The sequence below is a fragment of the Pelmatolapia mariae genome, linkage group LG7 (assembly GCF_036321145.2).
Source record: "Pelmatolapia mariae isolate MD_Pm_ZW linkage group LG7, Pm_UMD_F_2, whole genome shotgun sequence".
NCBI lineage: Eukaryota > Metazoa > Chordata > Actinopteri > Cichliformes > Cichlidae > Pelmatolapia > Pelmatolapia mariae.
In genome coordinates, this window is record NC_086233.1 from 38,017,306 (window position 1) to 38,044,512 (window position 27,207).

The 27,207-nt window shown below is 41.0% G+C and overlaps 1 protein-coding gene across 1 annotated transcript in view; it reads right to left on the reverse strand.

Moving 5' to 3' along the window:
- mapk8ip1a (mitogen-activated protein kinase 8 interacting protein 1a) overlaps positions 1 to 26,215 on the reverse strand; it is a 30,545-nt gene extending 4,330 nt beyond the window's left edge. The window contains exons 1-9 of the mRNA XM_063479011.1: positions 26,103 to 26,215; positions 20,233 to 20,305; positions 16,853 to 17,419; positions 14,828 to 15,376; positions 13,104 to 13,334; positions 12,475 to 12,550; positions 12,215 to 12,381; positions 12,024 to 12,127; positions 8,829 to 8,939 (exon numbers count right to left, since the gene is read on the reverse strand). Coding sequence (XP_063335081.1) covers positions 8,829 to 8,939; positions 12,024 to 12,127; positions 12,215 to 12,381; positions 12,475 to 12,550; positions 13,104 to 13,334; positions 14,828 to 15,376; positions 16,853 to 17,419; positions 20,233 to 20,305; positions 26,103 to 26,174 — 1,950 coding nt within the window. The 5' untranslated portion in view covers positions 26,175 to 26,215. The remainder of the gene's footprint in view (positions 1 to 8,828; positions 8,940 to 12,023; positions 12,128 to 12,214; positions 12,382 to 12,474; positions 12,551 to 13,103; positions 13,335 to 14,827; positions 15,377 to 16,852; positions 17,420 to 20,232; positions 20,306 to 26,102) is intronic.
- Between the last annotated feature and the right edge of the window lie 992 nt (positions 26,216 to 27,207).

Below are 27,207 nucleotides of genomic sequence, written 5' to 3' on the forward strand. Positions count from 1 at the left end.
GGTAGCAGTCAACAATTATATTTAAGATAACTTTATGAGTACATCATTAAGAGTTGATTATCTTCTACCTAGGCTAGAGGGGCTATGATGCCACTGACAGTTGAAAAGTTCTCAGCCGGAAAAGGGTGGAGTGCCCACTCCAGGTCGGGGACAAGTTCCTGCCCCAAGTGGATGAGTTCAAGTATCTCGGGGTCTTGTTCGCGAGTGATGGGAGGAGGGAGCGGGAGCTCGACAGATGGATTGGTGCTGCGGCTGCAGTGATGCAGATGCTGCACCAGTCCGTCGTGCTGAAGAGAGAGCAGAGCGTAAAAGCGAAGCTCTCAATTTACCGGTCGATCTACATCCCTACCCTCACCTATGGTCACGAGCTGTGGGTAGTGACCGAAAGAACGAGATCGCGGATACAAGCGGCGGAAATGAGCTGCCTCCGAAGGTTGGCTGGCCTCTCCCTTAGAGCTAGGGTGAGAAGTTCAGCCATCTGGGAGGGGCTCAGAGTAGAGCCGCTGCTCCTCCACATCGAAAGGAGCCAGCGGAGGTGGTTCGGGCATCTGACAAGGATGCCTCCTGGGCGCCTCCTGGGTGAGGTGTTCCGGGCATGTCCCACTGGGAGGAGGCCCCGGGGCAGACCCAGGACACGCTGGAGAGATTATATCTCTCGGCTGGCCTGGGAACGCCTTGGTGTTCCCCCGGACAAGCTAGAGGAGGTGGCTGGGGAGAGGGAGGTCTGGGCTTCTCTGCTTTGGCTGCTGCCCCCGCAACAAGGCCCCGGATAAAGCGGAAGAAGATGGATGGATAGATAGTGAATATAACTTCTTAAATTTGAACTTATGCAGGACTTTTCTAACTAAGAATGCAACCACATTCAGCCATTAATACATTGCTTCTATCTGTGCCTTCATTCTGAGCAGTTTGAGGATTTGTAGCTTGCCTAATGACACTTTGACAAATGGGCTGGAGGCCTCTGATTAGAAGATGACAAGCTTTAAATCGTGAACCATGTGAATATGTTAGGTTATGTTAGGTTGTAAGTACACAAGAAAATGCAATATTTAATATTGGGTTTGTTGTATTTAGAAATTAAACCCATCTCAATGTATTCAATTGACATAGTATCACAGTGTGACCACAATAAGGACCCACCCACAGGGTGTTGCACGTTGAGAGGTGTTTTATTGATAAGGGTTTTTGACACACTTTGTTCGTGCAGCTTTTGAACTGCCTTTTCCTGCTCAGCACGTCACACTGCTCTCTCGTCAGGTCCATTCATCCTCATGAAATAGGAAAAGCATGACCCAGTGATGGACCACCTTAGACTACCTTGAACTTAAAAGGCCGGAGAGCCACCAGCCAGATACCACCAGGTATCTGGGCATTACCATCCTTCATGTAATAGAGCCACTGCACTCAGCAAGGGTCATGGCAGCATCCAAGCTGGCTGTCCGTTGGCAACGGACCCACCTTGAGGTCTCTGCGGTGAGCCCAACTATGAACTGCTTTGTCGTCACCAGCTCCACGATGCAAGCCTCCCTTTCAGCAGGGATTGGTTGCAGCCACTGCCACCACGTCACACAGCCCCCTAGCATAGGCGAAAGGCTGGCCCTCCAGACCCATTTATTCCTCCTGGAAACGCCGGCAATAGTCCTCTGGCTCAAGGCTCAAATGTTCCACTACCGCCTGGCAAATGGCAGACATCCACAAAGCTGCTCCACGCTCAGAGCCACTTTCGGCAACACTGTGACAGGAATAAGGACTCACGCACACGGTGTTGCACGTTGACAAGTGATTTATTAAAAAGGGTTTTTGACAGACTTCCATCTCCTTCTCAGCACACCACACCGCTCTCTCGTTAGATCCCAGCATCCTCCTGAAATAGGGAAGGCATGACCCTGTAATGGAGAACAGCTGTGTGGGTCAGCCTCTGACACACCACACCCTGAACTCACTGCTCCACCCCTCCTATGCTAAGCCACAAACCACACACAGAAAATAGAAACAGCATATAAATGTGGATGAAAACGGCTTTTTTTCTGAAGACTAAAACAACAGAAAAAAATATTTTCAATAAAAATTAATAAAAAATAAATAAATAAATGAAGATGGGAATTTTAAAAATTAAAATTATATATGTGAAATGGAGAACAAAAAATCCCAGTAGAAAAATCCATCCTTGTTTTAATTATTTATCCAAGTAGAGATATGAGACCAAATATTAGGATGGAAAATGGAAATATGTATAAAGCAAAATGGGAAACGTGAATAGTAAATGTTAAATTAAAGCTGCTGAATAGAAAATGTATAAGAAGAAATACTTTGAGGATCTTCTTAATCCTTGTTCCCAGACGTTGCTTCTTTTACAAAAGACATGTAGAGGAGTCTGGCAGAGGCCAGAAGGGTGGATGAGATTCACCCTGTTCCTAAAAACCCTGGATGCTGTAGAGATGTTTTGCTTGACAAGCCTCTGCAATGTTCATTCAAGATGTGGGGTTGTGCCTCTGGATTGGAAGACTGGGTTCATAATTCCCATCATCAAGAAGGGGGACTGACGCGTCTATTCCAACTAGTGCTGGGCGATATGACGATATATATCATGTGGACGATAGAAAAGTGTCTATCGTGCCATTTGTCTTCTATCGTTTCTATCGTTTCTAACCCTAATTTTATAAATTATTACATAAATATATCATTAACCCTTTACAACTGGTCGGAGCAGGCACACTCCGTTTTACCTAACTATTTTTAAATCCCTGTAGAACTGGAACCACGTAAGGTAGCGCAATAATTGTTTTTGCATATGAAACCGTAGGAGTTGTACTTACATCTTATTCCATTAGCTTGTCCTAAGTCACGGTTTCCTTCCACATATAGCTTTGCAAAAATTGCATAAAAAGCGCTTCCAGCAACAAAAACATAATATTCCAGAAACACGCTTTGCCGATCCGATCAGCTGTTCATAACACTTCCTATGTTGGAATATAAGTCAGCGCAACTATCGCATGTCCGCCATTACCTGTCCGAAACCGGAAGTGACGTCATTTTCGCGGATAATGTAGTTTTTTTTACTTTCAAAGCCTATGTTGGTGTTTTTAAAAGTCATGTTTGACTTTATGCTTTTCTGTATCGTTTCTGGGATGCTTAGAAGTCAAATTACACTGTTGGAAATAGTTTATTTTGATGCACATGCTGTTTTTTTGCAAATTTGCATTTATTTATTTTCATTTTTCCTGTAGTATATATAAATTAGTGTATCTCAAACATAAAACTATGAAGACACTCAAAATAAATTTCTCGTGGTTGGAAACTATTTTGTGCAACTTTTTGTATTTACAGTTATGTGGGATAAGCCTCTTAAATTTCTCTAACTAGAAATATATGTAAAAAAAGATTTTTTCAATTTTTTTGTAGTTTATTGCACTTTTTTGCAATTTATGTAGTTACTATGGACTTAATGCATACATATTATTAAAATTTGGGCTATAACGGTTGTATTGATGTATGGCAACTTGAAATGCTCCCACAAATGGCACTACAGCATGTAAAATGTAAAGATAAGCTCTGGCGGACTTGGTTCTATGGTAGGTCTTAAAGGGTTAAATAGCCTGTGGCAAATATATTAGTGTTGTCTTCTCACTATACATACCCTTAACTTTATGCAAGAGAAAATAAAGTATAAAAAAAATGATATTTTTCGCAAAGAAACTCCGTCTTGTGGTTTTGCGACATGGTGCTGCTTTACGTGCACCCGGATTTGCGACATGCTTTATGGTAACTCAAATCAAAGACTGCACCCTCTCCACTGGCTGTTTACAGACTGCATACTTTCCAGATGACCACAGGTCAGGTGGTATATCGTGATATATATCGTTATCGTGATATAAAATAATTCATATCGTGATAAACATTTTTTCCATATCGCCCAGCACTAATTCCAACTATAGGAGGATTACACCACTCAGCCTCTTTAGGAAGGTCTATGCTTTCCTGTCTTCCTCCCTTCGATCCCAACAGGTCATGGCAGATGGCTCCCTTCCCTGAACCTGGATCTGCTGGAGGTTTCTTCCCACTGTTGCCAAGTGCTTGTTTATAAGGGGCTGTCTGATTGTTGGGGTTTTCTCTTTATTATTGTAGGATTTTTACCTTAAAATATAAAGGAACTTATAATGAATACTGTTGTGATTTGCTAATAAAAAACCCCTGAAATTTATTGAATGAGAGGTCCATTAGTCAAACCTTGGATTCTGGAGAAACAATGCGGATTTCCTTCTCATCATGAAACGCTGGACCAATTCTTTAGCCGTTCAAGGGTGTTCAAGTGCATGTGAGAATTTGCCTATTCAGTTTACAAGTGTTTTGTGTGGAGAATGTTAGTTACCAAAAAAATGAGAGTGCAGATTCAACCGGCAGAAATGAGTTTTCTCTGAAGGGTGGGAGGCAGCTATGGATTCTCACCCTTCCAGATAGGGTGAGAAGGCACTCAGAGAAGAGTCACAACTCCTCCACATTGAAAGGAGCCATTGGATGTGGTTTGGTCATCTTACCGACATCTCTCCTGGGTTCATAGCATTCACTGTAGAATGCTTAACTTTCCCTTTTCATTTGATACAAGCAATGAAATATTTCCAATATAGAGCATATAACTGATGTGCTAGACCTTGAATGGGCAGATAGGGAAAATTCAAAAGGCAAATTACTCCATTACTTCTGTCCTATAAAACAACAGGTAAGTCATAACTCTAGAAATGACAGAGATCAAGTTTCGGTAACAATGACCAAGTTGACGGGTGTCAAAAAGGCTCAGATGCCCAATAACTCATCCACCTGAGACAGTCTAACTAATAAGGGACTTAATATCCAGCTTTATAATTATTGGTAAAGTATGGTGTTCAAGAAAATATATACATGTCACTGTGCTAATGGTAATTTTGCTTCAAATGCAGCATTAAAGTTGTAACAAAATAAGTGGAAATAAGCATTTTGTAATGAAAATTTAACACCAGGACAGGACCACATAGTAATTAAAACCTGCCAGCACAAGCATAAGTGCTGGCAATAATGTTAGCCACTTATGCAGGTTACATTTTGGCTCTGCAATGATTAAATCCTGCAGAAGACTAAATCAGGCCTGAGAGAGAATGGATCCTACACACACCTGTTGCTATGGTAACTTAAATCAGTGAGAGGAGGGGATTGTGTGAATAAACTGGAATAAATTTAATTACGTTCACCACAGAAACATGAAATTATTTTGTTCAAATTACAAGTTAGACTTTTTTAAATGTAACAACCACCCAATGTCCTCTTTTTGGTATACTGAAAAAAGTAGAGGCGGCTGCTCGACTTGACTGAGATGGATGCCTTTCTTAAACCACGATCCAAAGCGGGCGAGATTAAATCACGTGCGGTGTTGCGAGATTTAACATTGGTATATTATTGTTTACAGTGTTGGGGAGTAACGGAATACATGTACCGCCGTTACGTATTTAAAATACAAAATATGAGTAACTGTATTCCGTTACAGTTACCATTTAAAAAGGTGGTATTTAGAATACAGTTACTTTGTTGAAAGAAATGGATTACACGGCGGTATTTTCCTGTTTCATATAGAGATTGAAAATGTGACGTCATTGAGGGGTAAAACCGCAAAGGATTGTGGGTATCCGTGGCAAGCGGTACTAGCGCAAGCAGGCTTTCAATTGAAATCAGTTACACAGCGATAAAAAGAAACAAAAGATGGCAAGAAGCTGTTGTATTATTAACTGCAATAGCCGGTCGCATGACAGCCACGGGAAGCCGACGGGTAAAGAGATCGGTTGTTATCGGATTACGTCGTTGAAGAGAAATTGTTCAAGCCATGTTTCCGAAGTAAAAAAGAGCCGACCGATGGCCTGGATTGCAGCCATTCAGAGACCAAATATAACGTCTCAGAACACTCCAGCTCACATGTTAGTCTGCTCCAAGCATTTCCACAAAGGTAAGTGTTTTGTAGTAGTTAATACCTCATTTTTCATAACATAATTGGTGATATAGGTTACAAGCAAGTCTGGCGCTGAACAGAAATTGTCGCGCTATGCTCCTTTGTTTATTGTGCATAAATAGTGAATTGTACTGACAGAATATTGCGTTTCGCTTCTGTTATTACCATGGTACATTGACAAAAACATATACTTTTATTCACAGGATAAAACAGTTTTTTGTATCACTAATTGCCCAGTACGATTACAGCATACAATATTATTGTCACTGCTACATTTCTGTAATGCGTACCAGAAATTATTTCCACTACTAATTAATTACCGTTGAGCTCAAAGGTTATATTAATAAACGGTTAACGAATGTGTATTTATGAAGACGATTTGTGAGACTGGTAAACTTACAATACGTACGATGGTCTTGTGTTCTACACGGTGCATTTCAAGGTCCTGTACCCATCCGTCGGTAAACTGTACGTGGGCTTGTTGCAGTGACCTGAAGTTACTAAAAACTTCATGAGTGTATGCACTCACTCCAAGAACCGTATAATTATAAATCTGAGCGTGGTGAAAGTTGGGCAGCACGCTAACGTCTTTTGTCCACTCTGTGTGCTCCTAAGGGTCTGACCCTTTCACTCCTTTGATTTTTTCCTCGTACCTTTTCTTTGCCTTTTCGTCGAGTCTGTCTTTGTACGGTCTGGCATTGTTCTCCTTCGTTTTGTACATTCCTCTTTTGGGGGGCAAAGAAAAAGCAAGAAGGTATTGAAACCGGCAAATGAACATTTTGCGGTGCTGTAAATGCTTGCATTTGATGCGGTACTTTGATTGTTTTGCCACGGGTTTCCGGCATGCAATGCGCGAAAGTCACGTGGTCTGTCAATCTCTATTGTCGCAGGTCAGGACTATTTGGGTTTTGTTTGACAGCTATGTTCTGTTGTTGCAGGGGCAGCGTTACGGTTGCCATGGTTACAGGATGACGCTCTCTGCGACTGTAGCTGTGTCCCAAAACGTCGGCTGCATCCTCCGGAGGCCGCATTTGAAGGCCGATTACGTCACAGCCAGGCGACGAAGGCTGTCCCAATTCGTCGACTCCTTCAAATGCGGCCAACAAATGCATCCTTCATTTACCCGAATTTGAAGGATGGGTCCGGTGTGTCCTTGGCGGCCCACCATATCCCAGAATTCATAGCGCGGCCCAGCCAAATTTCAGCTGCCAACAATGGCGGCCGCTACTAAGTTTTAAAATTAGTCTTATTAATCTTTCTGGGTCGCAAAATAAACTTTTAACATATTTTCAGGCGAGAAAGTTGCTGTGTAAATTACAAATATCTGCTTGGTTTATCAAGACATCGTATATTTGCAAAACTGTGCCGACGTTTTCGGAGACGTCTGTTACCCACCCGCTCGATAGCAAGCCGGGGGGTTCAATGGTCACTCCAGCCGGCGCGAGCAGCGGACTCCCGGCTTCATCGTTTTCAGACCCTCGCTCTTTCGCTACTCAGGTTAAACATGATATATAAGTCAATCGGATAACATAAAAATGTAATTGTTTGCCTTTTTCGGTGTTTTATTTGTTCCGGAGTAAATCGGTTTGGCTGAGATCAAAGTTATTAGATTATTAGATTAAATAAAACTTTATTAATCCATCGGGTGGGTTCCTCCGGGATTTTCACACAGCTGAATAAACGTTAAACAGAAAACTGATTAAACAGAAGTGTGAGCCGGTTGAGAATTTATGCCTGTTATATTTTAGATAGCAAGGAGCAGACGGCCGAGTTTATTAAACTCCACCACAGCGGTGACGCAAATCTGAAGGCTAGACCGTCCCATTTCACAACCTCGCTCTTCCGGCCTTCTTGGTCTGTGGAGGACCCGGCTCACGTATACCGCGAAGCCCAGGTCCTCCGAAGGATGCAGCCGACGTTTTGGGACACAGCTTATGTGTTTCCTGAGTGAGAGAGCGCCTTTTTGTTGTTGTTGTTGTTGTGCTAAGCTAATAGGCAGAATGCTACAGTCATAGCCCTAAAGAATGTAGCCTCATGGGCAGTGTAGTCCGTGCTGCGGGGAGAATGGACTGCCATACCCGTTACGTGTCTGTGAGCACGAGGAGGGAGAAAAAGGAGAGTGGAAAAGTATGAGTTGTTATCGAGCAGAAACGCGAGATGGAAGCATGTAAATATAATAATAACCACTGCAGCCAAGAAGAGTGCCTGACGAGCCCAGTTGTAAGTAAGCTATTAAGACTCAACTGTACGCTGTGTTCGTGTTTTCCTCCGAAACAATAAGCTCCGTTGGAGCAGCCTTTCAACGCCTCTCTCTGTCTCTCGCTAGCAAAGTTGACCCAGATAACAAAGTAAAGCTAGTTTTCAGCTACGAGCCCGACACGGAACCGACGTATTAGCCAGAGGTCCCTTTACTACGGTTCGGAGCCGCGGACCTTCAGTAATAGTAATACATCACACAGCAATAGTACATTCATGTAGTTGTAAAAGGCATGATAATATATTAAGTAATCCAAAGTATTCAGAATACGTTACTCTCATTGAGTAACGTAACGGAATACGTTACAGAATACATTTTGGGGCATGTATTCTGTAATCTGTAGTGGAATACATTTTAAAAGTAACCTTCCCAACACTGATTGTTTATTATTATTGTTTATTGTACATATTAAACACTATTTGTTTTAATGGTTTTAGCACCATTTTAACAGTAGGCTAATATACAAATGTACTGTCTGTTTAAACAAATACTACTTTATTGTAAAATACATACATTTTAAAAATTCCTTCTATGAATTAGAGTGTTCCATTTTTATTCTGTGAGTAAAGAAAAGTGTGAAGAGAGAGAATAGTGCTGTACCCTGTGAGCAGAGTGACACTGATCCTGGACACTCATCTTCACCCCTTTCACACTGACTTCCAGCGCACAGGCTGATGGAGGCTGACCCGCTGACCGCCTGTTGTATGCTACCTGTTAACACAAATACACAGTTAGTTAGTAATCATGCCAGGCGAGATTTGCTTTGACTCTAACAGGACTAATCCCGCACGAATCAAGTATGAAAGTGGCATCGGGAAAATGTTCTTTAACAATCTCTTCAAAAGCTTTTTTTCAGAATCAAAATCTTTATTGTCATTATGCCAGAAGCACAATAGAATTATATGCAACCCCATTCAATTTAACTTTTATTTTATGTACAAAAAAAGAAAGAAAGAGAAACTGTGATAAACAAATAAAAAGTATCAAACAGTATACAGTACTGTTCAAAAGTTTTAGGCAGGTGAGAAAAAATGCTGTAAACAAAGAATGCTTTCAAAAATGGAAGTGTTAATCATTTATTTTCATCAATCAACAAAATGCAGCAAATGAACAAAAGAGAAATCTTAATCAAATCAATATTTGGTGTGGCCACCCTTTGCCTTTAAAATAGCATCAATTCTTCTAGGTACACTTGTACACAGTTTTTGAAGGAACTTGGCTGGTAGGCTGTCCCAAACATCTCGGGGAACTAACCACAGATCTTCTGTGGATGTAGGCATCCTCACATCTTCCTGTCTCTTCATGTAATCCCAGACACACTCGATGATGTTGAGATTAGGGCTCTGTGGGGGCCATACCATCACTTCCAGTACTTCCAGTACTTCTTGTTCTTCGTTACGCTGAAGCTAGTTCTTAATGACTTTGGCTGTATGTTTGGGGTCATTGTCCTGCTGCAGAATACATCTGGGGCCAATAAACAATCATTTATATTTCTGAAAGCATTTTTTGTTTACAGCATTTTTTCACACCTTCCGAAAGGTGCACAGTACTGTATATAGTGAACATACTGACTGAAGCTGGACTAAACCTTCGATATATTGAATGAAAGCCAGTAATGAAGACATAATTCTATGGAAAATGCACGTAATGCCAGGTAGGCTGCCCAATGCTCTGTGGGGCTTGGAGGTGCTGCTGCTGTGAGCCCCGGTGTGAATGGACCCAGGCCCCCTGCCCTTGGTGGATTCAGGGGGACGGGCGTGCCCATGGAGGTCAGCGGGGGAGCTGCCCCCTAGCCAATCCTTTCATTCCCATGCCCAGTTGCCTCCCCCCTTCCGCTCCATCACACCACCACACATGCAGGGCCTTGAGGTACAGGTGCGTCACTGAGGTGCAGGGGAGGCATTCCTCCTCCGTCCCCTCCTGGCCACCTGTGCCTCAATTTTATTCCACAACTTAGACACTCAAATTATTTACACTGTCATGACACATACGTATAGGCCCTTGGGGATGGGCACACTAAACGGCGTCCAGAGGACGCTCTGTTTATTCAGCCTCACCTCTGGTGTCAGGCGCCCACCTCTCAATTTTATTTAGACATTGAGGGTTCTCGGGAGGGGCTGTGCTGACACAAGCTGCTATCTGGTTGTTGACACCATGCCCCTCCCATGTTTTAAATGCAATTTAGAACAGCACATATCAACACCACATATGAGCTCTCTGGGCAAAACCTGGTCTTGTTAGGAGAGATGGCATCCATCCAACTTTGGATGGAGCAGCTCTCATTTCTAGAAATTTATTAACCCGTTGGAACCAGGAAGCAAAGTTACAGTCTTACACGCCTATCTGCAGTTTTTTTTTCCTCCTTTTATTCACTCAAAGCCCCATTCCCTTAGAAACTGTGTCTTCCAGACCACTAAAAAACCAACCAAAAAATCAGTAAAAAACAATTTAAACATAATTAAACAACGAAAGAACAATATAGTATCCACAACTGCACCATAGAGTAAAGCAGTCAAAAATGGATTATTAAACATTAGGTCTCTTTAACAGGTCCCTGTTACTTCATGAATTAATAACTAATCAACACCCTGATTTACTCTGACTTACAGAAACCTGGTTACAGCAGGATGATGTTAGTTGAAATTAATCATTTAACACTTACATTTAACAGTGTTTCCTGAAAACTCTCTTTTGTTGGATCATTTCCTAATAACATTTAACTTACAACAATACCACTGTAACTCCTTTTAAAAAAAGCCTCAAATCAGAAGTATTTGACACCCTTGTATTACTTTCAAATGTGCAAGTTCTGCCATTAATTAATGCTTCAATCTTAAATATGATTAACCCAGCTCTATTAATCGTCTATGTACCACAGCCCTTTAAGCTGGCAGTCGTTAAACTGTTACTTAAAAAGTCATAATTTGACATTGGTTCTAAATTCAGATAAAACTGAGGTTATTATTGTATATTATTGTACTCAGCTCTAAAAATCTTAGAAATATGGTATCTAACTAGATTCTTACTCTGGATGGCATTACCTTGGCCTCCAGTAACACTGTGAGGAACCTTGGAGTCATTTCTGACCAGGATATGTCCTTCAAAGCACATATTAAACAAATATGTAAAACTGCTTTGTTCCATTTGTGCAATATCTTTAAAATTTGAAATATCCTGTCTCAGAGTGATGCTGAAAAACTAGTTCATGCATTTATTACTTCTAGGCTGGACTACTGTAATTCATTATTATCAGGATGTCCTAAAAACTCCCTGAAAAGCCTTCAGTTAATCCAAAATGCTGCAGCAAGAGTACTGACAGGGACTAGAAAGAGAGAGCATATTTCTCCTATAATGGCTTCCCTTCATTGGCTCCCTGTTAAATCCATAATTGAATTTAAAATCTTTCTCATCACATACAAGGTCTTAAATAATCAGGCCCCATCGGAAAGACCTCATAGTACTGCATCACCCACTTTGCTCTCAGACTGCAGCCCTACTTGTGGTTTCTTGGGTATTTAAAAGTAGAATTGGAGGCAAAGCCTTCAGTTTTCAGTCCCCTCCTTTGGCGAAACAGCTCCCAGTTTGGATTTGGGAGACAGACACTATCTCTACTTTTAAGATTAGGCTTAAAACTTTCCTTTTCTATATCAGTGTGAAGAGCTGCCTTTATCTCATTCGTTTTTTATTTAAAAAAATATTTTATCTGATTCAGGGGGATTTTGATAATTTATGTTAATGAATTTGTTTAGTCCATACTTCAGCTGTGAGCTTTAATTAAACAGTTTATTTTTGTACCTTCTGCATTGCAGCACACAGCACATCTTTGCCTGTGTAGATGGGAACCTGAACGGAACCCAGATATTGCACCAGGAACTTCTCAATCCAACCATCTTTTTGAACTGCAAGAAGAAAGAAGAAAACATGCTTTTAATCATAGTTGCAGCTGATGAAATTCTCCTTACACAATCCAGTGTGCTGCAACGCACCTTGCTCAATTTCTTTGGGCACCCTGACAGCATAGAAGGCGGGAAAAATGCCTATAGCCCCAGTCCTCATGTTGTAACCCTGACACCACAGGTCCTTAGACTGGTTCAACATTAAGATAGGGTCATCTGCTTCAAGGTCCAGCTCATCTGCATGACGAGGAACAAACCTAAAACCATGGAGAGAAAAAGTACAGGATTTCAGATTCATGTGACTCTTTGCACATGGCACAGTTAATTTGTGTAAATTCATGTGTGCTGACCTGTAGACAGCTCTGTGACTCTGTTGCCTCTCCACTCCATCCAGAACACAGGAGAACACACCAAACGAGCCAGCACCTGAACAACACATCACTGGCATTATACTCACAAATCAGCTACTTAAAGTTTGTATATTTGCCATCCTCAACATCTAATGGGAAACAAGGAAAGAAAAGAAAAGAAAAGCAATGAATCAAAATAAAACAAAAAAAATAAGCATCCACTGACATTTATTTAGGAAAGCTTCATTTTTTATGTAAAATTATGGCTACCCTGCATCTTTTTCTAATAATGTAGTATTGGGAAGCTTAAATTAAACCAAAATACTTGTCAATACTGCAGCAATACTGCAGCATATCATTGCTCTTGCTGCTCCAGTCTTGCTGATGGGTTAAAGACCTTCCCCTAAAGTAACTACTTGTCTTCTGGAATCTCCTCCTTACTATTCTGGGAAACACAGCAAATCTTTTGGCAATGGCATGTATTGGTGTGTATGAAAAAAAAGTGTGTGTGTGTGGAGGGTGGTGGTGGGTGGGTTGGTGGGGTACCAGTTATTTCCAATTTTCCTAGCCAAAGATCAGTTAATTCTACCACATTAGTTATAAATGTTTAAATGTTTGGAAATACACACCTGTGGCACTGTTCTGGCTGTCGTTCTTGGCAAACAGGTTGAGGAACTTTCTGCTTATGGGAGCACAAGCTCTTCCACCATTCGACTCTTCTTCCTCTGACGTTGTGGATGATGTTACCTTGGACAGCTTGCAGGATCTTGGCATGACTTCCCTGCTCCTCTTCACCTCCTCCTCCCTCCTCTTCTTCACGTCTTCCTCATTTCTTCTTTTTTCCGCCACTTCCCTCCTCTCTTGGAAAGAGTAGAAAAGACAGGTTATACTGAGAGCAGAGAGGAACGAGCAGGTGGTGTAGGTTTGATTTCAACTTCGCCAGTATTCTCTCTTTTTAAATTGTCATAATTTAATCTGGTCAGTGGTGTTACACGAGGTTTTGTACTAAGTTATCTACTTGTTTCTGTAATTCAATAAGAGCATGTCATGCTTTCAATGTTTGTTTACATTCAGAAGATAATTATCTCTGTTCAAAAGTCTTTGCTATTAAAATCAGACATAGGTGTAGTGATTTACTGAAATGTGTGCAAAAGGCAAAAGAGAGTTTGTACAATTATAACAAGCTTTCAAGTCCGTATTTGATATGACCATCTTTATTCATCAACACAATCTTAACGCTCTTAAGCAAAATTTCTTAAATTTCTTAAGTAGTCTTCAGAAATAGTTTTCTAGACTTTCCAAAGCCCTGTGGTCCCACCAGCCCAGATTCAGTACACACACCTCCTCTTAATCTATCAGATGTGCTGGAGGAATACCGTGACCTACAAGAAATGTTTAGCAAAGGCACGGCTCTATGTCTGCCCCCGCACAGACCCTATGACTGTGCCATCGTCACACACTAAACTCGATTTCATCATCAGTTTACCTGCCTCAAACAGTAAGACAGTCATCCTTTCGATCACTGACAGATTCCTTGCCCTCTGAACTGTCCACCTGAGATGGCCAAACTGCTTGTTGCCCATGTTTTCACGTTACCCGGGATCACAGTACAAGTCGTGGCTGACAAGGGGCGTCAGTTCATCTCCCAAGTCTGGGAGACTTATTGTACCCCTGAGGTACGAGCAGTGTTTAAGTTCTGGTTTTCATCCTCAGACAAATTGATAGAGAGAGACTCAACCAGACTCAACCAGCAACTCGAGACTGCCCCAAGACTGCCCTCTGCTGAAACCTGGTCATCAGCAGCAGCGGCAGTATTTAAGCTCAGACCTTTACATTCTGCCAGATCACCAGCTACCTTATGGTGGCAAATTGGTCTTCCTGTTTTCCTCCCTCACCTCTGGAAATATACTCACTTCCTCCGTCAGTAACTAATCTCTATAAATATCAATAAATAACTAATCTCTCACTCTATTACAGAGTTAAGGTTAAGGTCTCGCCTTGCCTTGCTTTGACCATAATGATTCATGTGTTCAATAAAGTTTTGTTAATAAGAAAGAAACAGTTGACTGAGTCTGCTTTTGGGTGCTCTTTTGCATATTGTCCATCTGGCTTTGACAGTGTGTGTGTGTGTGTTTGAGTTTAATTTTATAAGAATTATATTTTTTTAAAAGGGAAAAAGTGTTTTAATCCCGGAAGAAATGGGAGTTGCTATTACTCATATATATATAATGTTATGTGAGATTGTAGGTCTTAGATATACCTTACTACACTCTGTAGCCATAAAATATGCTTATTTCTTTTCTAAAAACAGAAATGTGCAAGGGGCATGTTAAAAATTAGTAGAAATATTTACCTTTCTTTTTTGCTTCCTCATTTTTCTTCTTCTCCTCCACATACTGTGGGTCTTCATCTTCATTGGCTGACTGATAGACCGTTTCTGCATCACTGTCATCATTGTGCTCGTTGTAACCATTCAAGCAGTACTTGAGGTTCACCAGCTCCAATTGAGCATGTTCATCCACCACCAGAGTATATTTAACAGAGTCATAATTTAACCCTGTTGAAGTTTCACGGATTGGTACAGTCTGATTAGCCACAGAGGCCATGATATTGTCACCCTTTTCTTTCTTGGGGTCTACCCCTGTTTCAGTGGTACAGTCCGTTTTGCTATTACCTGTGGGACAGCACGTTAGATCATTCTGTAAGTTTAGGCATGGAGTTGGAACTCCCTCCCCCTCTTCTTCACTGATGTCAGGGTTAGTTCGGTAGGACAGAGAGGGATGCAGAGGCCCTGATGGGGGTCCTTCTGTGTCTGAGCTAAGGGACATCCTGTTGGACCCTCCCTCACTGCTGGACCGGGAGAGGACAGAGGGGTTGTCCTGGGTCCTGTCATGGTTCTGATCTAAGAATACAAAACACGGAGCATCATTGTCAAATGTTTCCAGTTTGTAAACTTTTAGGTAACACAGATGAACTTCACACATATGGTTATACTCTAAGATAGCTTTATTTTGCAATATTCTTTATAGCTGATATCAATTCTAACAATTGGTTAACAAGGGTTCCAGAATACAAAGAGGGTTTTGTTTGCTGGTTTAGGTAATAGAATTTACAATAGTCCCGCAGTATACTTGGGTATTTATCAAATCCCAGGGGAATAATTTTCAAACATCAAATATTATAGTGCACTGCACAAACGCAGGGAATTATTTATAGATAGCCCATTTATATCTCTATCTGTAGCTATAAATGGAACATTTGCCTGAGCTCAGTGAAATATGAATGGTGAAAGCTGGCAACTGCTAATACTAAAACAATTCTAATTAGTAAAGTGGGGGTTCAGTCTAATTAATACAGGTGAACCAACCAATATAAATAAAGTTGTGTGGACTATTTGCCTTTAGAAATTTCTAGGAAGCTTTCGAAATGTAGGTTAGCAGGTTGATATTAGCATTCTGGTGCCGCCTTGCACAACACAACTATAGGCTTCCTGTTCACTGCAACAGTTATTAAACCTGCAAATATTTTCTGTGCTCTAAAGTAGTTTCTTATGCAGGGTCAGTTTTTTTCAGAATTTTTTCATAGGGGTGACCATTGGGGGCTACATAAGAAACACAAAAAGAGAGGAGAAAAAAAAGAGGAGAAATTTCTAGGAAGCTACATTTATCGTACTGTGCTGGACCTCAGTAGAGCCTATGCTGTACTATAGGCATCATATAACATCACAACTATACTTAACTTTATTAAAAGGTGCATTCATTTGTAGGGTTTAAGGGTATACCATGACTATAACATATATTTAATGCAAGATTTTAAATCAAGCGTAACCCTGGATCTCTGATTTTTTTTTAATAGCTTTGGCTCAAAAGCAATATCAGGCACAGAAATCCTTCATTAGTCGACTCTAGTAATGTATTTTTAATTACTTAATATTTTTTAATTGATTTCAGAAATATAAGTAGCTCATTTCAAATTTAATGACTTAAAGAAATTAAAAAAGATATCTATCTCAACACAGACGTCTCTCTGACTTTAGTTTTCAATGCTAATAATAACATTCCTCCTGATAGTGATGGTTCGTTAAGAGATTTTCTCACTCTCATTTTCAGGTATGTTTCTCTCTTTCTTTCTGTCTGTCCCTTTTCTTTTCTGTTCCTCCAACTTCCTCTCCTTTTACCAACCTGGTCTTCACCCCCTGTCCAATATCCACGCAGACATTAAGGTCAATGATAAAATAAAACCAATGAAAAAATAAATAAAAAGAGGAGCCTGCAGAGAGCATAATGTGTTTCACAGACGAAACCATGATTCTGTTTGCTAAAACTGCCAAACAGGAAATGGTTATTAAAAAAAATTGGTGTGAACCTTGGTTCAATACCTTGGTGTGTTGTCTCCAGGTTTCTCTGTACTATGGGTGTGCGTGGCACCACCATAGCGGGCAGATAGACTTCCTTATTAGACAGAGTTTTATTCGACTTTAAGGCGCTTCCTCTGTTGCCTCCTTTAGTGCCTCCTTTTCCTCTCCCATCAGCTGCTCGGCCTTTCAGTCCGTTTTCTTCCCTTGGCCTCTGATGTCCATTCTTGTCTTTTGCTTTTGACTCTTCACACGGTCGTCCTCCTCTTCTATCTATCACTCCATCTTTTCCTCTGAGGTCGCCCAGGCCCCTGTCTCTCATCACTGTTGCTCCTTTTCCTCCCCCTCTTCCTCCTCCACTTCCTGCTCTCCTCTGGTTCCTTAGTGTGCGGGAAGACTGTGTATGCATAGCTCCAGGCATTGATTGTTCCCGTGGTCGAGCTCGTGTGTCTGAGCCAGTGGCAGCAGCCTGACCATTGGCTCTGCTGTTGGATACATTGGCTGTTGGAGGTTTGGGTGCTGGCCGGCGCTGAGTGCTGTGCTGGACTTTGTCCTCAGCTTTTGGTTGGACATCTGATGGAGCGAGATCCCCTTAATACATACACACAAACAACAAAAGCAGCAGATTATGTATTAGGCAATCAGATATACGGTATACAGAGGGATATTCAAAGTAGCCTATGGTAAGCTGTTAATCCTGTTACAGCAACAGCAGAAGAAAAAAACACACATGATGATTTCCTGACTGAAGGAGTTGTTGTTCTGTTACGTCATCATTGCTTGCCACACAAATAATTCCACTGTTACATTAGACAAAAGGATGGCAGCCGCGGATTCCAAAGAAAAAACAAGAAAAAAAAGAACTAAGGAAAACAGAGACTTTAACAGTGCATGAACAGACTTATTATGCCATTAGTTGCTTACTGGTATGCTTGATCTGCAGCTTGAGTCTGACCTTAGACAAAATTTAACCTTAACTATCAGTTTTCTACTTTTACTATTTTTAAAGCTTTTAGACTTCTATATTTAGTGCAAAGCTTTGTACATAATGTAATAATACAATAAAATTAGTATATAAGAATATATAATTTAGTCCAATTTTTAATTCTAATTGTACTTAGCTTGACTTTGCCTCTAAACAGGAAAATGTATACAGTCAGGGGTTAAAATGTGATCTAGCAGGTGGGGGAGCCCTAAAATCAGTTGTAGTGACTCAGTGTGGGGGAAAAAATCACAAGTGAAGTCACAATAACTTCTATTGAGAGCTCCAGTAGATTTTCTTTGTGTACAGGCTGTGATCAGTTGATTTGGGCTACTGGCACTCTGAGGTTCCCTGCTCTTTGTAGATTTACACAACTGAATTCTACAAGATCTAAGCAGGTATTCCATGAGTTGTCCTGGCTGATTTCTATCCTCTGCACTGACAGTACACTGTTGATGCTGTCTTTTTTCTAGATCTAAGCATCATCAGCTAAGAGTCATATTCATCTCTGCTACTCTTTATCTAGCAGACCACGAGCACCACAGCCACTGTGCACCAGTCGCACACTGTTGTTTACTTCAAATCCATCACAGTACAGCAGACTAACCCGTTTATCCTGCACTAACCTGCAAAGTATTTTCTTGCAGTCTTTAAATAACACAGTTAGTCTGCCTTAGTTTGTTTAGCAACATGTTTCACAATATGAAAAACAGTGTCACATGTACAGACCCAATATTTGATTTAAACACATGAGGACTTACATGCAAGCTTTAAATTTAGAGTTTATCAAATCTGGGGATAGTGTCTGGCAGCCTTGGGTGATGTGAAGAGGAGGCACAGTGGCAGATGTGGGTGGGGGAGGGCTATGGTCTGAATCAAACCTGTTGAATATGTCTTTGTAGGTTCTCACTCATCCAGGTCATGGTAATCTAATGAGCTTGGAAAGAAAAGCACCTGGACTTCTTTAATTTTCTTGAATTTGTTTCACCTCTCATCCTAGAAGTTTCTTCAGTCTCAGGTATTAAAACCCTAGTGGGAGCTGTCCCTTAACAGGCTCGCTGACCTACTGTTGATCATGTGCCTCTTTGCATGAGCCGAGGTGAGAAAAAGGGTGAGTCAGTCATTGTATGCAGAGGTTTCAGGTGAAACCAGTGTGAGACCTTACCACACCTATTGAGATCACCTAACTCAAAATGTGAGTGGGCGATCAGGTGCCTGGGAAGGGATCTCAAAACTGCATTGTAGGTGGCTGACAGTTGGTGTCATAACCCCCCCCCCCTTCTGTTCAAAGATGGCTGTTCACAGTGGACATAGATGGCTTCTTTCACTCCTCTTTCAAACCATCTGTCTCCTCTGTCCAAAATGTCAACATCGGCATCTGTCTCTGATAAACCTGCTATATAAGGGATGACAATGTTGAAGCGCTACCTCGACAGGACAAGACTCAACTTTACATCTCCATCTAAAGGATAAAGGTCACTCTTTTGAGAATGCCAGTCACTTTTCTTTCAAAGCTTCTTTGATAATCTGTTGAAATAATAATCTGTTCACTCCTTACTGCCATTGTCCTGTGTAGTACCCCCATTATTTCTATGACCTAAAATTTTCTTCAGCCCTGTCCAGAACTCCCTACTGTTGTTTTGCTCCAGTTGCTGTTCCAGTTTCCTCCTGTAGCTGTTCTTGTCCTGCCTAATTTGCATTTTAGTTCCTTTTGGATTTGCTCGAGATTGTCTTTGTCCCCTGAGCTAAAAGGCATCTTCTTCTCATTTAGCAAGGCTTGTATCTCAGGGGTCACCTATGGTTTATTGTTGGAAACCCCCCATATTTTCTTGGAGGGTACTGTGCTCTCCACACAGAAACTGATGTAATCCGTGATGTGCTGCGTCAGACCATCAGTGTCTTCCCCATGTGGACTGCAGAGTACATCCCAGTCTGTGGTCTCGAAGCAGCCCCTCAGCCTTTCACAGGCCTCCTCCAACTAGATTTTCACAGACTTCACTGCTAGTGGTTGATTAATCACATGCTAACAGCCAGCAGCTCAATCTCTGGAATTCTCTGTATTAACTGTAAAAAGACAAACTAAGCACGAAACCACCCACAGTCTGCTTCCTGGGTTCGAATTAGATTGCGAATTAGAAAATAAAGAAATAAAATAAAGTTTGCTGACCTATGCCCTACCCTAAACCTAAAAATAGCCAAATGAAAGTAAAATATTGCAGTCACCCACTAGTTGTAAAAAGTTATCGGCCCCACGAACTCTATATTAGTTACGGTTTAAGATTTGTATATGAGAGCACTGTGTGATTTATCCTGCTCTGTTCTAAATCATCAAATACACTATTTTGCATTATACTGTAATAATCTGAGGGATCTTAAGAACTACTATAAGTTTGTATTTTGAACCTGTGTTGAGTTTTCATACCTGTGATATGTGGGGAGGAAGAGTGGGAGTCTTTCCAGCTGGCCTTGCCTAAAGAATTGTTGTTGATGGAGTCCTGAAAAGAAAGTATGAAACAGAGCAGCAGAATAAGACCAACAATCAACAAATGACTGGATTACTAACACAAAAAGTGTGAAATCTTATTTCTATCACATTAGGTACATAACTAGGCCCAAAGTCTCTAATGACAGCAATGCCAGGAAGAGGTAGGAGGACTGATGAGGAAGTGTGTGGCAATCTAACCTCATCATCACGAAAAGGTATGCCAATCCCTCACTGACCAGCCCTCTAAATGACCTCACACTCAAAGGTGCTTCGGATCTGGTCCAGAGGACAGAGCAATGCCAGGTCACCTTGAGAGGGTAATCAGGGTAACCTCTGATCCACACTCCTAACTTGTCTTTATTTTTTATAATATACACCAGAGGTCACCAACAGGTGGACCGGGGTCTGTATCCGGACCCAGAAGCTGTCCCATATGGACCTGGAGCCACAGCCAAAACAGAAGGTTATTATTTAAAAGCTGACGTGAAGCTTCTATTTTAACTGGTGGTCAATGAATGGTCTAAGTGGACGTGAGTTAAGCAATCCCACAAGACATCACTGAGCTAATCAAGTCTGTGCATTCCAGGCAGTACGCACTGCAAATAACACAGTGGAGTCCCTGGATCAGAGGTCACCAACAGGCAGACTGTGGTCTGGGTCTGGGCTTAGAAACTGTCACATATGGACCTGGATCTAGAGCCAAAACAGAAGGTTATGATTTAAAACCTGACGAGGCGCATCTATTTTAACTGGTGGTGCTTTTGTAGTCTTTACGGTAGTGGTTTAGTGGATAAGGGAATGCACAGACCAACTGGATGTGAGTTAAGCAAGCCCACAAGACACCACTAAGCCAATCAGTGCAGACAGATGATAGGCAAGTTACACATGAAAAGATGGCAGAAAAGTAAAAGAAAGATAGTGACACATGTAGAAAAAAGGGAGAGATACAGGTGACTGCACCAGAGAAAGCTGAGAAAAAGACAGGTAAGATGGAGAAAGTGAGAATAAAATAAGGAAAAAAAATTGTGCTCTTTTAAAAAAAAAAGTGGAAAGCAAAAATGCATGAGTAAATGCTGGGCCTTTCCAGATGCATTTGGTTTATCTCCATGCAGACGTAGCCCTGAAAGAACAGATTCTTCCACTTCCTGGCCTCAAATGGTCCCTGGGACAGATTTCTTAGGTCTGATCTTGACATTGTTTGGGTCCACACACAACTGTGAGGCCCAATGAACAAAATCAAAACTAAATAATGTTCAAGGATCAACAATGAGCACCTCTATATTTCTATGAAAATGACCGTGACTCCATTTAAACCCAGGTACAAAATCCTGGCAGTACAAGATACAACTACTAAATTTTCAAACTCAATAAAAAAGTAGGGGGGTTCAATATAAAAGGGGAAGAAAGTGAGACCTTGATGACTTGGAAACATGAAGATAAGAAAGAGGATTAACAGATTTTCTGACAAAGGGCTGAGAAAGACAGAGACAATATATATACTGAAGGGTGACAAGGGAAGTGGAAACGCATGGGAACACAGCAGAAATAAATTAGACGTGACATGACAGGGGCGGCAAAACCAAACACACTGAACACAGGACGAGAAACTGTCAAAATAAAACAGGAAACACACAAACGAAAACACAGGGAAGAAACAGACATGTGAACAAGACAGGCTCAGGCGACAAAACACAGCGACATGACTAAGAAACACAGAGGGCGAGGGCAAAGGCACAAAGGGTACCTAATAGACAACCAGAAATTACAATAAACTCAGAGAGATGAAAAGGACTAAACTCAAGTGTAAATTGTATGAAACTTAAATCATTACAATACAAAGAAAGAATTAAATGCAAAATAAACTCAAAAGGCTGGGACAAAGACCCAGAACCCTGACATTTGCACATGTAATATATTCTGTCCATAGAGAATCTATATCATTCATAGTTAATATAGTTGGGACAAGAGGTGTTTTCATTCTTGTGCATTTGTGGTGCAGAATATACTGTTCTCAGAGAATATTCTCAGCACATTAATAACAAAACAGCACAAAATGGCTTTAGAGACTCAAGCTTTTGCTGTTTCAAAGATTTTTCCGTTTCAGACTGAGGAGCTTACAAACCTACACTGGAAACCCTTCATCAATAACAAATACAAAGTCTAGTGAAGAATATACTTTAAGGGCATTGTACCAGACTACAATATACATTATATACATGTTATTTTCATGTATAGCATTGAAATACACTGACAGGGTACTTTAAGGTTACCTGTCTGTGAGGTACCAACCAAAAAGAGATACAAAACAACCACAGTCGTATAAGATAATGACAGACACCGAAAATAATTCCCAAAATAGAAAAAAATGACCATAGATATTAAAAGACAACCACAGACACTCAGTAACCACTAAGTGACACAAAGTGACACAAATGACCCTAACATTAACAATGTTAATCCATAACATTTTCTGTCTTTGCCAGAGGTCACCTCCTGATGACGCAAACAGAACCACATCATCTGCAAAGAGCAGAGAGACACTTCTGACTAAGGGCTTCCACCCAGACATCCCCTCCTCAGTCATGATTTGATAACCCGCAGATTACTGCAGAAGAACAAACATAGAATCATGTATGCAAACATGTATGGACGTTCCTTTCTACTGCTATATGCAAACATGCAGTAATGGAAAGGTGAATGTGTATTTGACAGCTCAAATGTTTATGTTTTGTTTTTGATCAATAGCATCGATCTATAGCAGAGATATAGAAAAAATATAACAGGATCCAGTTAGAGAAAATTTCTTGAAGCAAAGGTCTGGAAAATCATAACATGTAGAAACTGCAAAATCAAATATTTCTACATTTTGCAGGCCAAGCAAAGTGTGGCTCTGTCAGTGGCTGATGCAAAAACTGGTTGTGGGAGGAGTTCAGTGAGACCATGGAAAAATACTTTTGGCCAACCTCAAAGCGATTCTGGCAAACCATCAGGTGACTGGAGGGGGACGCAGTGCTCTACTCACACTGCACACAGCTGTAGTGGGACTCTGCTGACCTCAACTGAGACTATAGTCAGGCAGTGGAAGGAACAGTTTCACAGATCTCTTAAATCCCTCAGTCACATCTTCTGTAATAGAGGCAAACTCTGGGGGTGAGAGGAATGACTGTTCTACCACTAGCTGTTAGGTCACTCATTTACTTAGACAACTGCTCAGTTGCAGGGCCCCTAGAGTAGACGAGATTCGCAGAGAGTTCTTGGAGTTCCTGGATATTGTAGGGCTGTCCTGGCTGACACATCTCTGCAACACTGTGTGGAGGTCTGGGGAAGTGCCTCTGGATTGGCAGACTGGGATGGTGGTTCCTTGTGGTTCACTGGAAAAATTTATAGTGGTGTAAAAAAAATGTTTGCCCCTTTTCCTGATTTCCCATTTTTTGTATGTTTGTCACATTTAAATGTTTCAGATCATGAAAGAAATTTTAAATATTAGACAAAAATGACACAAGTAAACACAAAATGTATTTCTGAAATGAAGGTGTTTGTGATTAAGGGGGAAAAAATCCAAACCTACATGGCTTTGTGTGAAAAAGGGATTGCCCCCTAAACTTAATAACTGGTTGGACAACCCTTAGTGGCAACAACTGCAATCAAGCATTTGCAAGAACTAGCAATCAGTCTTTTACCGCACTGTGGAGGAATTTTAACCCATGTATCTTTGCAGGATTGTTGCAATACAGCCACACTGGAGGGTTTTCGAGTATGAACTTGCCTATTTAAGGTCATCCCACAGCATCTCAATCGGATTCAGGTCAGAACTTAGGCTAGGCAACTCCAAAGTCTTCATTTTGTTTGTCTTAAGCCATTCAGAGTTTGACTTTCTGGTGCGTTTTGGATCACTGTCCTGCTGCAGGACCCAAGTGCGCTTCAGCTTGAGGTCAAGCACAGATGGCAGATGTATGGCAGATGTAATGGGACACACACCTTCCAAAACCTTTTTCACACATATAGGTTTGGATTTTTTCCCCTTAATAGCAAAGACCTTCATTTAGAAACTGCATTTTTTGTTTACTTGTGTTATCTTTGTCTAATATTTAAATTCATTTAATGCTCCAAATCATTTGAGTGTGACAAACACACACAAAAACAGGAAATCGTGAAGGGGGGCAAACACTTTGTCACAGCACTCTAGGCAAGGGTACTATAGAGGAGGGTGCTTTTTTTTAGTTGAACCTTAGATTCAGGATGAACAATGCAGTTTTCATCCTGGTCGTGAAGCACTGGACGAGGCAATTCAGTCCCTGTATAATCATAACGAGAGGTTGGTTCAAGATGCTGGCAGCATGTTGAACTTCTTTCAGATGGCTGTTGGACTCCACCAGAGCTGCCCTTTTCACTAATTCTTTTTACAGTTTTTATATACAGAATTTCTAGAACTTGTCTTGCTTGTCCTACCCCTGCATACCGCCATTCACTGAGGGTAACTCCAGATTGCAACAGAGTTCAGTTCCTCTCAGCAAGACTGGTTCCAGAGCTTATGCCATGCATTGAGGTAAATCCTATTTTATCTAGTCCATCTCCTCAACGTCAGGCACTAGCTGGGGCTTCTTTTCCACCAAAGAGGTGATGTTTCATGTACCAAGAGCTAGTTTTAGTAGCCAGGAATTGGACTGCCGGGCCTCCATTTTTGACTGCTGACATACTCACTGGCACTGGACACTTATGGCACATTCTGTGGGTGGTGAGCCCACAGGAGATGTAAAAAATAATGTAAAATGTAAAAATGTATTAGTTGAACACAAAAAAAGCATACTAGTTAAATGTTAGGTAGTTTTAGCTTGATTTAGCTTTTAACTATTTTATTTTACAATTTGAAATCTTACAAATAGACAAGCTGTCTGAAAGTTAGTGTTTACAAGCAAAATATACTTATCTATAGTTTAATAACTTCTGAAAGCATGCAATTTAAAGGCAACCTAAGCACATAAGAATTACTTTATACCAATTTATTAAATACTTTCCACCAGACCATTTCAGATTTACCTGAGAAGGTAAAGGTATGTTTTTCAAAAGGAATTCTGTAAAATCTCAGGTCACTACTGTAAAGAGTTTGCTCAGAAAAACAGAAGGAGAGTGAGAAAGCAGCCCCTGTAAATTTACTTGATTGTACATGACATTATATATATATGATTTAAATAACCTATATGAATGTGTTGACTCATAAGTAACTCAACAAAGCTAAGGAAGATGCAATAACAGAAAGAAGGGATAACACTGAAGGGGTGTTAGCTACCATCCTATAGACTAGACTATTCTGGTGTAATTTTAATCAAATGTCCAGAAGTTAGTTAAGGTATTCAAGGTTGGCAAGGCAGTGTAGTAGACCTATATTAAGTATTTATTTAATAGGATGGTAAAAAAAACAAAAACAAAAAAACTGCTTTTCCAAGTGTCCTTGAGCAAATCCCCCAGCTAACCCAACCCCTAGCCGTTCAGCTGCCATGATACAGATTGATTTATCAGGACCGCCTGTCTAAATAAAAGCATGTGTGGAGAATTTGTGAAAAAACAACAACAATCAATAAACAGGAATCTACAGCATTTGACTATGTGCCAGCACGCGCATAAACACAAAATATACACAGATACACAACAAGCCAGTGCTGTCTCATCCTCAGGACTGGATCCTCCCCGGAAATGCACAGAAATACGGTAATCCGGCTCCACAGATGTCTCATTCCAAATACACAATCCAACCATGACACACACTTTCCACAGCATCCCACAGCTCCTTTTAAAAACAGGCCTCCTACCTGGGTGCCGGCTTGTGGCAGCTGTGGGAACAGGGCCAAGGTAGTTGGTCTCTTTGGTCGATATTTGTCCATGACAGCATAGACGGATCCCCCCTTGACAAATGACAGCTTCCTTTCTCCCTCCCTCCCCCTCCTCTTCTCTTTTATTAAGCCAATGTTCGCACTGCTGTTCAGACAGACCCCCCACCCCCCCACCCCACCCTCCAACCACCTCTACCTCCCTCTCTTTCCGTTATTTTCCTTTTGTCTTCTCAGCATCGATCAGCGCTGAGCTCAGCCTCAGGGCACATCTCTTTCAGTCCTTTCTTGCGTGACCATTCGGCATCCACAGCGTCAGACTATCATAATCATCATCATCACAGTTATCTTCCTGATGATGTGGAAATGGAGACGAGAGGAGACAGAAGGAGAAAGAGAAGTGGGTGGTGTTGGGTAGTGATGGAGTGAATGAGGACTGAAAGAGGAGGAGGAAAAGAACAGAGATGCAGGGAGGAGGGGGAGTTCTGTACCAGCCAATCAGGGAAAAGCATGACATCATCAACTGATCTGCCTGTGGTGCTTTCTGATTTGAGGCTAATAAACATTGTGATGTTGTGGGCATGCATATGTGCTTGTGACCCAGTAAAATAAGATTAGACAGTAATATGAAAATTCAAACAAAGGAAATAGCCCAGTCAGCAAACCAGACAGTTAGCCTACAACACAGCTGAAGAAAAGATCAGCCAGTAAACTGAGAACCAGTCAGTGAAACACACAGATTTAAAAAAAAAAATAAAACAACAGTCCACAAATCAGTTAGTTATTCAGTGAACCTTGCGAACAAGCCTTTTCACATGATTCACAGTAGTCAGTGACTAAAACCAAGGCCAGAGCAAGGATCATGTAAATAACAGTATGCAGATCATTCATTTCATTATAAAACACTTGGAAAGTCATCTCCATAACTACTTTTTGGTGATTTTACCATAATCCACATCAACCCCATATGCTGATCCAAAAAAAATGACAGATGAATGTTAATCCTTAGATAAATAAGTTTTATTTACCATTTTGCCCAATCATGTACTGTTGGCTGGAGCAAAGGAAAAGAAGAGGGAAAAGCGTG